Source organism: Syngnathoides biaculeatus, chromosome 16 (genome assembly GCF_019802595.1).
Source record: "Syngnathoides biaculeatus isolate LvHL_M chromosome 16, ASM1980259v1, whole genome shotgun sequence".
NCBI classification, from domain to species: Eukaryota; Metazoa; Chordata; class Actinopteri; order Syngnathiformes; family Syngnathidae; genus Syngnathoides; species Syngnathoides biaculeatus.
This window is the reverse complement of record NC_084655.1, coordinates 9088967-9103501: the sequence shown is the minus strand read 5'-3', so window position 1 is coordinate 9103501 and position 14535 is coordinate 9088967. Positions and strand designations below refer to the sequence as shown.

Sequence of the window (14535 nt, the reverse complement as noted above, 5' to 3'; positions counted from 1 at the left end):
ATATTCTGTTTAAAATCAATCCAATAAAAAGTAATTTGAAGCTCATGACTGAGGATGTGTTTGGAATGCCATGAATAAAAAATTTAGTTTCTTCCATTCTCTTCATCAGCGGTTCTCAACTTTTTATACACCACGATGTCACTTTAATGTACTTATTGTGACAGTACGGCATTGAAACTAATATAAAAACTTTTCATTAGGCTTTACACAATCAGGATTTTTGGGGCCAATCAGCGAGTTTAAAAACAATGATAACCGATCACAAATCTGATCACAAAATGGAGCAGTGAGTCTATTTCAATGACCTGCTCATTCACTGTATATACTTGTGTACTTAATTGTTCAAAAAATATTTATTTGCAATAAATAATATATATAACATTATGGTATGGTAAATCTATTCCAGTAAATGTAATGGTGTAATGGGAGCCCTGTTATATTTAAGAAAAAAAAACAACAACTTGTGCTTGCCTCTTAATGCTTTTAGTGATACCATGATTAAAGTGGAATCACATCTAGCGCTTGTGACAAATGTCCACCAGCAATGAGATTCTCAATTTCAATATCAGTCCTAAAATCCAGTCAGTCCACTCTTTGATGAAGATCAAAAAAATGTTTTTTTTGTTCAGTCGCCACCTGAATCTGAATGTTTGTTACATATGGCTTCATATAGCAAAGCAACCACTGCTATTATACTATTTTTGCCTTTTATTTCTTTTCACGCTCTGACTCTGCTGGTTTGCAGGGCTGACATACCTATTTCCTTTAGCAGTGCAGAATGAACACATTAGGGAAAGAGAAGAGAAAATATGAACCTTGGTTTCCTGCACCGGCAGCAGTTTAGAAGGGGAAAATATGGAAAGAGAAACTTAAAGACAAATAACTTTTGGATCTCAAACTACAAAACCTCTGTCGGTAGTGTTTCTGTGCACCTTAAGTGATGACGACTGCTCATTTATTGTGGGGGACAAAAAATACAACTAAACTAACAAAATAATGCTTTCCTTTAAAAGTCCTGTATTTTGACAATTTGCACCTCCATGGAGTAACTCTCTAACATGGACTTTGTATAAAAGTGTCAATTTCATTTAAAAAAAAAAAAAAAAAGTTGGTTTTGTCGTACCAGTGTGCAAAAAAAGTTCCTCTGACAGTTTCTTCTGTTTGACATAGTTTTGTGTCCGCTTTGTCCATATTTGGCTGTTTGTTCTAGTTGCCTCTATTCTAGAAGACCCACTTGTTAGAGCACATGTTTGTTTACAGCGCTGGCTCAAAAGCAGAAAAATACTGTAGGTAGAGATCTTTGCTAGTTATGTGGATGTGCTCTACAAATTCAAATGATCTGATTTCAGGCCTCTTGGCAGAAAAATGCCTGGAACTCAGGAATATGTGGATGATTTTAATTCATATTTCACATGTTTACTGAGGGCACCAATTTCGGCAATATTGTATCCCAAATACTAGAAAAGGTTGGATTGGCAAAGTATGTCCCCTTTAATTCAAAGCCCTCCTGTGACATATTAAGCAGTGAAATATTTCCTATGATTGCAGCAATATTTAATTTGATTTCATACCTTTATGAACAGGTCACTGCAAAAATAAATGCTAACAACTATGGAGATTCCCTGTCAAAGCAATTTAATGACTACAAACCATTGACTTCATATACATTATTTGCAGGGGTTACATTCCTTACACCTGTGCGATTAACAAAAATCTGCAAATAATGGATGCCATATTAATATACCTTTTGTAATATTTGTACCCTATTTTTGGAAGCAGAAGATGCACTTAAAAGTATTAAATTTTCTCCAAAATGGACAGCATGCCTTCTGTTCACAATTCTTGTTGTGCCTTGTCCATTGACGTTCACTTGAACACACTATTTACACTGTTAGCGTGTATGCTAGCACGTTTTAATGTGTATGCAATTGTTCCTCGCTTCCACGTGAGTGCCATCATATGGTCGCTTACATACGCGCTAAAACACATGCTAGCAATGCATGATAACAGTGTAACCAGTGTGTTTAAGCGGGACAAGGTTATTGTGGGACAAGTCACACAATAACATTCGCAAATGTTCGAACTCAGTGTGCACATAAGGTGCACCATATTGTAAAGCGCCATGTCTAATGTGGTGCTTCATCTATTTAGAAGACAATTTAAGACCTATATGATGGTGAAATTACGGTACCTTCAAAACAAATAAGTTTTGGAAAGCAAAATCCGGAAATATGCGGGGCTGCGAATGGGCAAGGGCACACTGTATTGACTGATGATGACCGTATTGTATTATTGTTTTTGCTTTATCTGGTTGCTAAGCTTGTGTGAAATATGCCAAAAAGTGTTGCTTATCTCTCTAATTTTGTTTGTTTTCAAGCCATTTTTTTCTGCCGCTGTCAAATATAACTCAATTATTATTCCCATCAAGTCTATTCTAGTAGTGAGAGTTATTATAGCACCAAGATTTACCCCAGAGTAGCTTCATACTACCTTATTCTACTTAAATCCACATTCTGGACAAGTTTTATATAAAGTCTTTCCTTTCTTGCATCTCCTCTGATTACAGTGGTATAACTGCTGCATACTGTTAAGAGGCTAATATGATTGAAAAGTTGCCTTCAGCCCTCTTCTTTACCAGACTGTAGGTTAGTGTGAGTTTGTGTGTGTTTACAAGACTATAAATGTCTTTAGTTTGACGTCAGAGGTTGGCTGCTGTGGAATGCTGCCCTCTTGCCAAGAGGACTGTTGTACACACACACACACACAATCCAGTCACACGTATACACATACACATTGGGACAGTGTGTGTGTTGTAGTGGAAAGGGAGACACGTGCGTCACCGTAAAACATCAGAATATTTGTTTAGGTAATTGAGAAGTTAGTGGTTTCACACATACTAACAGACACACATTGGGTTTATCTACCAGCATTCGGTTTTAGACGTTTTGACTCTTGCCAACTTTTTTTTTTGGAGTAGCAACAGCCACATTGACTCAGCCAACTGAATGGTCACATACCACCAAATATAAAATGCTCTTGATTCTTTGGTTCTGTATTTGCATGTGTGGGGGGCTTATTTTTAATCTGCTGAATTTCCCCATAACTAAGCTTACATCACCATCAACTATCGCTATTATTGAGCAACATATTTTGCAGTACCACAGTGGCATAGGTTGAAAAGTCAGATTGGGGAAAAGACAGTCAAGATTTAAATGACGTTTTCCTCTCTCTCCTCGGGACAGAGCTAACAAGCTTAGCCTCATTGTGGATGTTGGTGTTTGATGACCTTACCTCCTACCATTTATGGAGTGTAGTTGATTGTTAAAAAAAAAGTTTAAAAGTGAAACTTAATAAACTAAACGTAACTAGGAGACACAGGTAAAGTAAAGTGAAGCCCAAGCTGTGCATAATGTCATTTAAGAAGGTTCAAACATCCTAGTGCCTTTTGAGAAAGGCCTAATTCAATTTCCTGTCCAGTTAGCAGAAATGTCTTGATGTCTGAACATACCTTTTAGCATCTTCAGGAAGTAGCCTAATCCATTAGCAGGGATCAGCTGAGCTCAAGGGATACTTGTCAACAGCATGTGGCAGATCAGGGTCAGTGTTGACTCACTTCTCAAAAGTCCCATCTTACACACATTAACACATATCCAATTATCAGTGTAGCTGACAGAAGCCGATAAGGTAATTGGGGATTTCTATTCTGAAATTGATGAGTCTTTCCTAATCTAATATGTGATACTATAGCTGAAGTAAAATGCATGGTCTATTGGGTTAAGGTCTGGTGATTGACTCGCCAAGTCTAAGACCTTCCACTATTTCCTTCTGATTAAATATGGGGAAAGATTTCTTGAAATTATTTGGATGTGTTTTTCAAACCCACCAATATATCGGTGAGTTCTGCTTTTTGAAATGGCATGACCACAAAGTCAATCATCGAACTGCAACAATGGGTGTCCCGGTGTCCAGTGCAAATGTGGACACCCTTATGGTTGAACATGGTGTTCATTGTGGACAATCTGTGGTGATCACAGAAGTCCCTTAAAAGAACACCACTTATGGGGGGGTTGCATCCTGCAGTGATGGTTGATTTTTCTACAAGTTTCTCCCATCTCCTGACCGGATCTCTGGAGCTCAGCCACATTGATCTTTGGGTTCCTTTTTACCTCTCCCCAAAGCTCTTCTTCTTCCCTGATTTCGCAGTTCGGCGGGACGGCCAGCTCTCAGAAGGGTACTGATCATCCTAGAGCATAGGTGTCAGACTCTGGCCCGTGGTGTAATTGTATTTGGCCTGCCAGGCAATTTCAAATTATTATAAGTGCTGTTCGACCAATATTACAAGTATTAGACTCTTATTTGGTTGCATCTTAAAAGGTTAATTTGTTCAACTTTGGCCCGTGGCTTTGTTCAATTTAAAATTTTGGCCCACTGGGAATTTGAGTTTGACCCCCCTGTCCTAGAGGTCTGCCATTTAGGGGTTATGGAGTTCATTGTGCTCTTAAGTGCAGCAGAATTTTTTTTCATTGTTTTTGTTAACCTTGGCCATATCTTTGCTTTGCCACAATTCTGTCATTACAGTTCCTTTGACCTCATTCTCATTTTCTATGACATGCACTGTAAACTGTCAGGTCTTATCTAGACAGGGGTGTGGCTTTCCAACTCAAGTCCAGTCAGTTTAATCAAACACTGCTGGACTCCAATGAAGGTATAAAGCCATCTCAATGATAATCAGAAGATAGATAATGGAAGCACCCAAGTCAAGGGAAATGAGTGTCACAGCAAAGGGTCTGAATACTTATGGCTGTGTGATTTTAGATTTTTTTGTTAGTAAATCTGCAAAAATGAAAAAAAAAATCATTGTTTTTCTGTCTGTTTCTTTCGGTTTGTCCCGTTATGGGTTGCCACAGCGTGACATCTCAGATGAGCACTCATATTTGTTTGGCACAGTTCTTACGCCAGATGCCTTTCCTGATACAGCTCCTCTCGGGAGTGGAGACCCGAGTGGGATATGAACTCACGACCCCTGGTTTACCAAACCAATGCTCTAATTACTCGTCTATGCGGCTGCAATACATCAATGAGGGAAAAGGGGTTCTGAATACTTTCCCTACCCACTATAAACACTGTGAATTGCAGGTTTATTTGTGGATTTGAAAAACATGCAAATCGCAGATATATTTGTGGTTTTGAAAAACATCCAAATCATTTTGAAACATACTCGCCCGATAGATGAAGTCTTTTGTTGTTTTAGCTGTGTGTTTTGAATTATTGTCTTGTTGAATGATGACTTTCCTCCCCATTAGTTTGGATGCATTTTTCTGTAAATGGACAAGACAAAATTGTGTGGACTTCAGAATTCATTCTGTTGCTACCATCATATTTTATATTATCAGTAAAGGCCAGTGAGCCTGTTCTAGAAGCAGCCATACCAGCCCAGGCCCATACTTTACCTCCACCATGATTCACAGATGAGGTTTTGTATTTGGGATCATCAACAGATCCATTTATCTCCAAACCTTGGCTTTTCCATCACTTTTACAGACGTTAATTTCGGACTCATCACTCCATAAAACTTTTGTGAAACAGTACATGTAGGCAAAATAATTATTTACCTTCCATTAAAGAATGGGAAAACCGCAAATAAATGAAGTTAATTCATTTAATTATCCTTTTTCTGACAAGTGGCAAAGTTCATGCTAAAATGTACTATGAAAATATGTGAGAAAACTGGAGCTTTTTGCCAAGTTACATAAGATCTCTGTTTAAAGACCAACAAAACTGAATGATGCAAAGAAAAGAAGACTATCAATTGTGAAACATGTTATGAGTTTTTTTTTTTTTTTCTGGGCCTGTTATGGATATTCCAGCATTCCAGAGGAAAATATGCTGCCCTCACGTCTGAAAATTTGGTCTCAACTGAACCTAAAATAATCCAGGAATGGATAAATACAAAAAATGGACTTGAGAATTGTTGTCTCTCATGGTCTGAGAATCTTTCATGTGGCTGAGGAAACTCAAGTCAAGCTGCCATGTGCCTTTTACCAAGAAGTGGCCTCTGTGTGGGCACTCTACCATACACGCCTGATTAATGGATTTCTGCAGAGATGGTTGTCCTTCTGAAAGGTTTTCATCTTTCCACAGCAAAATGATGGAGCTCTGACAGGGACCATTGGTTTCTTAGTTCGCCTCCCCGACTAGACTCTTCTCACCCTATCACTCATTTAAACGAGTGGCAGTCTCTAGGACGAGTCCTTGTGGTTCCAAACAACTTCTATTAACGGAAGATGTCAGCCACTGTGCTCATTCAATCATAAAAAAACATTGACACATCTGGGGTGACTGTATGTCTGCTATACTCTATATATTTGTTTTAAAAAACCTCATGTTTGCATTAAGCCATCATAATGACAATCTGATTTCAGACACTGGGAGAAAAAAACATTTGTGCCTTTTTATACAAAGCCATCACTCTATGGACTGGACAATCAAAGCAGCTAAAAAAATTGGCAGTACCTCCCTATGCATCCCCAACAGCTTGATTGCTGGCAGAAATAAGACGAGCGTACAAAATCCTCTTGAACCCGCCACATCTTGGTCACCACCTCTTTAAGCTCCTCCCCTCTCGCAGGTGCTATTTAACAATGCAAACTTAAACTAGCAAACATTCCAACATCATCTTCCCTCTTTCCATTAACTTCGTAAACAGTTAATTTACAATTGTATAGTAACAACATTGTTGAACTGTGTCTTGAATATTCAATGTGAGTAATTAATTTTGTTGTGTGTTTAGTTTAACAGTAAGCTCCAACTCGGGTGTCAATAAACAGCTTAAAGCACGCTCAGAGAGGGCGGAAGAACACAACGGCACACACTTAGTACACGCAACGACGGGTGTGTTTAAAACACAGGAGCTTGTATACACTACCGGTCCCACGGCACGTTAATCATTTTTATTCTATGATATCATTTTTACGATTATGAGAAGCCAAAATTGAAATCACAATTACCGGTTACTTTTGATTAATCACCCAGCACTATTACAAGTCAACACTAGACTAATGCAAAGATTGTGGCTATTTATAGGACGCTACATTCCTCTCTTTTACGTCATCATTGCTCATCTGAATGAAATAATAGCTGCATCTTTTGGTTTGTGCTGGCAGGTAATGATGTAATAAACTCCTCTTCCCCTGAGAACATTGTCCAGACTAATCAGTCATTCTCTCGCTCCCTCTTGCAGTGGTGGAGGTGAAAAGCAGCCTCCCATCAGGCATGCAGAGCTCAATTGGAGGAGCAAGTGAACAGCGAGTAGCAGGTGGAGAAGGTGGCGAGTACTAGTCATCAATGAGTCTTTTTGTGTTCTGCTTATCTGTGGGGTCGGGGCAGCAGGGGACAGACACTTGTCAAAAAAGGGATGACCAGACTTAATTGTCCCAAGGTACCACATTCACAAAGGGAAGTATTTCCAAAATAACTGTGAGTCATTTAGTAGTACCTTGAGCAAGTCCTTAGATCAATCAAGCAGTTCCACTGTATTTTTAATGGATTTTCATACATCAAAGAATGCAACCCAAAGCTCTTTAGAATAATAAAAATAAATCATTAAAAATATATGAAGCCTACCTGATGCTTTTTGAAACTGTGTAAATTAAATTAAACTATTACTAAAAGATATTAAAAAACTAAAAATACTAAGACTAAAATAATAAAAACAATAACACACATTGACATAAACATGATGTAAGACAGTAGAAGGATAATAGGTTATTAAGGCCACACCTCAAACACTTGATACTGTTTAAAAGTTAACAAGAATATTAAATCTCCTTCAGAATGTTTAAATGTTAATGGCTCACCTGTAGAAGGGGACTTACCACCGGTGCTTTGAAAGCCTAAGGGAAGGTACCCGTCTGAAGAGAGCAATTTATAATACTTAAAAGTACTTCTCGAAAGTGTCCAACCAATGCTTTAAAAACGCATAACAACACTAACTTTTGCACCAGTAGCACCCAACTGTTTGTCACACCCTTTTTTTGAGAATGTACCACAACCATTGTATACCATAGTTTTGTGGGGAGTTAATTTTGACAGTGGCTTGAGATATATTTACCAAATATTTTTCCGTGAACATAAAGTTTGTAAATATCAGTAGCAGACAAAACAGATCAGTTTGTTGAAAAAAAAAAAGACAGAAAAACGAAGGCTTTATTTTTATTTGACCATTTGTTCAACTCACAGCAGCCAGTTCTTATAGTAAGAGCTCCTAACACTCTTCCCCGGGAAAAGCTATTTTTTTGCTACAACCATATAATTGATGTACATTTAAAAAGAATTGCACAGTTTATCACGTTGAAGCAGACAACCAATCCTATTGCATCGGGTCACTTTTAATTCAAATTGAATTCACAACAACAGAGACAAAGCTCGCTTGCTGGTTCTGTCTCTCTCTCTCTCTCTCTCTCTCTCTCTTCTCTCTCTCTCTCTCTCTCTCTCTCTCTCTCTCTCTCTCTCTCTCTCTCTCTCTCTCTCTCTCTCTCTCTCTCTCTCTCTCTCTCTCTCAGAGCAAACAGGAGGAACACTTGCAGTGGGAATAAAAGGCGACTATCAAGCACCAAAGCATGCAGTCAGCGTGCAATTTTTAATCTCACAAGCTGGAAAAAAGATCACATATATGAACAATTTGGTCAAAAAAGCTGGACTTTTTCAATGTGTGCTCGCGTGGTTTAGTGACAGTCGAGTGTCCAAGGGCAACGCAACGCATCATGGGTAAAGATTGATGCCCCTCCTAGCCAATGGGATGTCAGGAAGATGCTATGGCAATAGCCAATGGTAGAGCAGCTCAATCGCGCCACACAAATCAAGATACAGGATGTGTATCAAGGTTAAAGATTGACATCCCTCCCATCCAATGGGATGCCAGGAAGATGCTACAACAATAGCCAATGGGAGAGGAGCACTATCAAGTCACACAAACCAAGATCAGTGATGAAAGTCCTTTGGATTTTTTTTCATGAAAATTGCTCCGGAAAATTGAGGAAAAATTGCCTACACTTAATCCTGATATTAGTTGACAACATTGAGCGAACATGCGTTTGAGTTCGTTGTTTTACTTTCACGAGCGTAGCCATGTGAGGCACTAATACTAGTAACAGTAACCCCCCTCCCCTCGCATTCTCTCAAGACGTCGCTTATTTTGTGTGGTCTTGACATAAATTTACGTGTTTATTTCATCAATGTTGTTAACTAAATGAGCCTGCTCCAAAACAGGAAAGAGGAAATGCAAGTTAACCGTACTGAGCATGTACGGAACATGTACGAAAGCGCATGTTCAGAAACTGCTTCACGTAATGCGAGCGCATTTACGTCAAAAGTCATCAACATTATGAGCCATGTCAAAGGAAATTCAGTTACACCAGGGGTGCTCATTGCGTCAATCACAAGGCAGTGTGACGACGTTAAAAAAACAAACAAAAAAAAACATGAGACTATCATCCACCTCGTCGCTTGATTCAGGTGTGGCCAATATGTCGGCACCAATGCATCGCTAGCTTGTTGCCACGAATGCCGATAATGTTGAAATTCTAGGATATATTTTCGTGTATATTCTATATCTATACTATAATATGTATAATGTGGGGAAAAGGACAATTTTAGATGTCTTTTTACTGAATAGTTCACTTAATTCATTTGCCTTGAGATATGATGGCATATTTTAATGACAAATGTGATCTTGTGCTATCCAGTGATAGGGAAATGGGGGGCAAAAAAATCTGGGCTTGGCCCTTGGAGAACTTCTACCCAATCTTTTTTTTTTTTGGTCAGGGCTTAGAAATTTTACTTTCAAATTTTGTCTGAATTTTGTTCACAGATATTGCCAGAATGCACCAGAGGCATCCATTTTTCAAAAATTTCTCGGGGGTGCATACCACCATACACCCGTAGCAGGACTTCACACCTTCAGTGGTCACATTTGTATTTTCAGGAATTTTGCCGAAAGTCCACTTTCATCTCTACAAGATACAGATGTCTACATTCATTGGAATTTGGGGGTTGCAAATCGAGCGCCTATTTTTCCATTCGTATTCTGAATTTTCCTTCGGAACTAGACACAATATTTTTCTGAGGAGGCGTTTCGTAACCTGAGTTTTTTGTTACTAGAGACGTTCTTAAGTAGAGGTACTACTGTAGATCTAAAATTCTTTGCTAATGAGAACTTACTGCTGTCAAATAATTGTTTTTAAATCACCATTTGAGATGAGGTTTAATTCTGAATGGGAATCCCCTCTAGAAAACTGTGATAATAAATACTTGACCAGTAGCTGAGCCTGTCGTCTTCAATTCTTCCATAATTGATTAAGTGAATGCCCATGGATGGGTGATTATTAATCTTTGTCCCACTTAGTTCATGACATCCCTTACTTTGATCACTAATATGATTTTGTTTTTCTTCCTCTTTTAAAAACTTGAATCACTATGAAATCATTTTATGTCACAGATATTCACCACGCATTTAGAGGGTAAAACTAACTTTTTGCGGTTTGTTTGGTTAGTAGTACAAAATGTGCTTTATGTTTTTCTCTGCTATATAAAAAGGTCTTACAATGCGTCATTACTTTCTAAAACACCCTCAAGCATGCAGTCTTGTGATGGAAACGCAACTGTCTGATGCGCCAAACCATGTGCACTTGTATGGAATAATACCTCGGGCATGTAAGGAAATGTTTTAGCTTTGACCTTCATGAGAGCTCATGAAGGATGATCTTTTGTGTCCCTTCCTTACTTGGGTAAAAGATTTTATTGACCGTTATTTGGCACATTAGTTTATATGTAACCAAAATGAGTAAATGTATTTACTTCTTCCCAGGTTCAGAAGAAGGCTCAAGTGGTGGAGCAGGCCCTGTGGACCTGCGGACTGAGCCCAGGTTGGGAACTTTGTCTGTTGGAACTGCAGGAGTGGATACCAGCTTGAGAGAGCAGCAGCTTCAACATGAACTAGTGCTACTTAAACAGCAGCAAGAACTCCAGAAACAACTGCTATTTGCTGAATTCCAGAAAAAACATGACGTACTAACCAGACAACATGAAGTCCAGCTACAGGAACACCTAAAGGTATTTACGTACATTAACTATCCTTGATAACAATTTAGTAATGAATGTGACAAGGCACTGCTTGTCTATTTTTGTCAGTCACTTTTTGACTATTTGGATTTTTTTTTTTCAATTCTTATTAGTTGATGTATTTGTTTGCAAGCAACAACAGGAGCTGTTAGCAGCAAAACGACAGCAAGAGTTGGAGCAGAAGCGAAAACTCGAACAGCAAAGACACGAAGAGCAAGAGAAACAACGACTGGAGCAACAGCTGCTTCTACTTCGGAATAAGGAGAAAAGCAAAGAGAGTAGGTTTATGCCGCTGTTTCTGTTTTTTTGTACTATGCACAACGCAAAGGGTCTTTGCACTTGCACTAAGTGCATTTCTTTGTGTCTTTGTAATGAAAGGTGCCATTGCCAGTACTGAGGTGAAGTTGAAACTGCAGGAATTCCTTCTCAATAAGAAGGAGCCTGCTATCGGTGGACTAAATCATTCCTTCTCCTCAAAGTGCTGGTAAGGATATTTGTTACCAGTAATGACAATATAGTAAGCAGAGCAAAGATTTGTGTCACTGTATGCCCAAGTGTCATTCTTCATTATTAAGGCCATGAATTTTTATGAAAAACCTTTCCAATAATTACCTTGGAATTTGTTTTACTTTTTGACCCATTCTAAATAAGCAGTTTTAGTCCTATATCGTAATACATGCTGTATGGTGGTATCAGTTTTTGTGTCCACTAGTGATTGGTCCAGCAACACCAATCTGTCGATGCATGTCCCGAGCTCATAGGAGGAAACGCCGTGCAAGGGTGTTTGGTCCTGTCAGTGCATGACGGCTCACCAAAATTTTTAAGGAAGCACATCAGTCAACGGGATGTGTCTCTGCTAAAAGAATCACTGATCATTTGAAATTCAATTTTTCCCTTCAAGCCATTGTGATACAGAAAAAGAAAGTTTTCTGCTTTGTGGGACCATTTCATATACCCAAAGTAGTATCGTGAAATAAGGTACCGTATTCTTTTTCATTTCCTTGTTTCATCCTGTTCCTCTCAGTTTCCATTTGATCCATCAGAATAAGATCAATTTCAAAGTAACTGATTTAATTGATTCCTTTCTTTTCCTTGAGAGTCAAATGTTGTTCAACCTAGTACTAGATGTAGAAAAGCAGCCCCACAGCATTATGGATTCTCCATCATGCTTGATTGTTGACTATTTTCTTTTCCTTAAAGGCTTCATTGCACCATCTGTAATCATACTTTTTAAGTGCAATGCTAAAATGTTCTTTTTGTTTCATCAGTCCATAGATTATTTGTTCTTTAGTTAAAAAACAGCAGTTCTCTCTAGAGAATGTTGTTTCACTTGATTCATTTTCTTCACAAGACATTCTACATTTCATACTAAAACTTCGTGGGTGCCAATAATGGTCAGCACGCCTGTCTTATCAAATATTCTCCCTTCATTATATTGATGTGCATGTTTTGATTGACACTGTCCTAGATGTAACCAAAATATTAGACACATCTCACATCTCTCTTCAATTCTACATCACTGCAAATTAAAACCACGATAACAACCCTAGTGTGGAGAAGCGTTACAGAAGACGAATGAATGAATAAAGAAGTAATGTTACACTAATACTTTAGAGGCAAAATGGTAGATACAGGTCTTGTATTGGTTATCAGAATATTGTCCAAGTATGTTCGTAATGTTGCTGTATCTCCCCTATCCCTAAATGGCATGGGAGAGCCTACATTTCAGTACTCCAGATTAGAGTTGTTCTTTGTAGAGTAAATTATTAAGTATTATGGCACAGTTTTACCAGATGGCCTTTTATTTTGTCTGCAGGGGAGGCCAGAACACTTCCCTGGAGCAAAATTCTCCACCTCAGAGTAACACTCCAGGAACTCCTCCGTCTTATAAACTTCCATTACTCGGTAACTACGAGGGCAAGGATGATTTTCCACTCCGCAAGACAGGTACGGTATACAAACGTGGACATGGCCATGATATGGTCTTATTCTTTTGACTTCCCAAGATCAGAACATTAAAAGGAAAAAAAAATCTCAGCACAATTCCGTTTATTGGCAAAGTAATAACTGACTTTTTTTTGCTGAAAAAAATGAATTTTGTGCAAATGACATAAGATCGATCCTCACTCATTGTCCCCATCCCAATTGGCTGGTGACCAGTCCTGCATTTAGTCTGCCTTTCCCCCAAAGTCACCAATTATCCAACCACTGCTGTGACCCAAAACAGGAAAGGCAATGTCAAAAATGTGTTGGTGGAATTCCTTTCTTGGAAAATGTTCCGGTACCAGTTAAGACCCAAAAGCACAACTAACCATAACAACAGAAGCTGGAAGACTTTAATTGTCAAAGATGTTCAATAAGAGAATTCCTCATCGTTGGGGGGACCCAAGTGGTGTATGGAGTTCAGGTTCAAGTGTGGCACAGGGTGACGAGGCACTTGAGAAATGCCAGAGGAGAACACTTGGAATGGAAGAGATTTTCACATTGACCTTCTAGAGAGCAGTAATGGTGGCCTCTCCCATGTTCTATGGATGCTACCGCCCGCCTGGGTCCTCCGCTCTTGCTACCGGTGGGGGCAGGGGATTTCTTGTGGATGGGATTCCTGGGATCAGTGATGCAGGGCTGGGTAGGACAGCCCTCTCTGTCTGTGGTTGTCTTACCTTATGGGCCCAACCTCAGGACCCATGCCTCTTAACAACTCACCAACCACATACATCACTGACTCTCGATATTTGTTTTCACTAGTCACATCTGGGCATGCACGCACACACACACACACACATTTAGTGTTTCCTTGGGGGCTGGTGTGGGGTGCCAGATGCGCCCAACATGCAGGAGATATGCCTCTTAATCACTCACCGAGTGGACATATCAGTCACTGTATATATTATTTTCACTAGTGACATCTTCGCATACACATATGCACACATTCAGGGTCTCCTGGGGGTTGGTGTGGGGTGCGCCCTGTCCTTAGGCCCTGCGTGCCCCTCAGGATTTTAATGCACGACATACAAGCATTCCCCTTTCCTTTAATGCCTCACATATACCCATCTATGTGGAGTGGTGGGTCTTGAGTCGGAGGCATTTGGCTCCCCCAAACCGCCAGATTTTAATTCACCACATCACTGGAGGGGGGGGACTGATACACAGGGTGGCTGCCGGTCGGCAACCTGGCAGTCATAGTTACATGGGAGAGGTGGTTTTTTCACTAGCGTTATGGCACTGCTCCTGAGGCCTGGCTCCCCAGAATGGAAGACTGCTTAGCGTGGGCGAGCACATCTCATGCCCCGCGGCTGCTCCCTGGGTTCATTCCTTTATTGTTCCCTTCCTTATGTTCCCTAACTTGAAACAGATGATAAATGCAATGAGTTTGTCTGTTTTTGGAAAAAAAAAATAATAATTTAATCCATCAGGTTA

General features: G+C 39.4%; 1 protein-coding gene across 9 annotated transcripts in view; it reads left to right on the top strand.

Moving 5' to 3' along the window:
• The window catches only part of hdac5 (histone deacetylase 5), a 60516-nt gene that overhangs the window by 24178 nt on the left and 21803 nt on the right, over positions 1–14535 (top strand). For 6 of the 9 annotated variants that reach the window (XM_061846639.1, XM_061846642.1, XM_061846640.1 and 3 more), the window contains 5 exons: positions 7241–7324; positions 10865–11109; positions 11252–11396; positions 11497–11602; positions 12935–13065. In XM_061846639.1, coding sequence (XP_061702623.1) covers positions 7241–7324; positions 10865–11109; positions 11252–11396; positions 11497–11602; positions 12935–13065 — 711 coding nt within the window. The remainder of the gene's footprint in view (positions 1–7240; positions 7325–10864; positions 11110–11251; positions 11397–11496; positions 11603–12934; positions 13066–14535) is intronic. The other 3 variants (XM_061846643.1, XM_061846637.1, XM_061846644.1) reach the window with 2 other exon arrangements.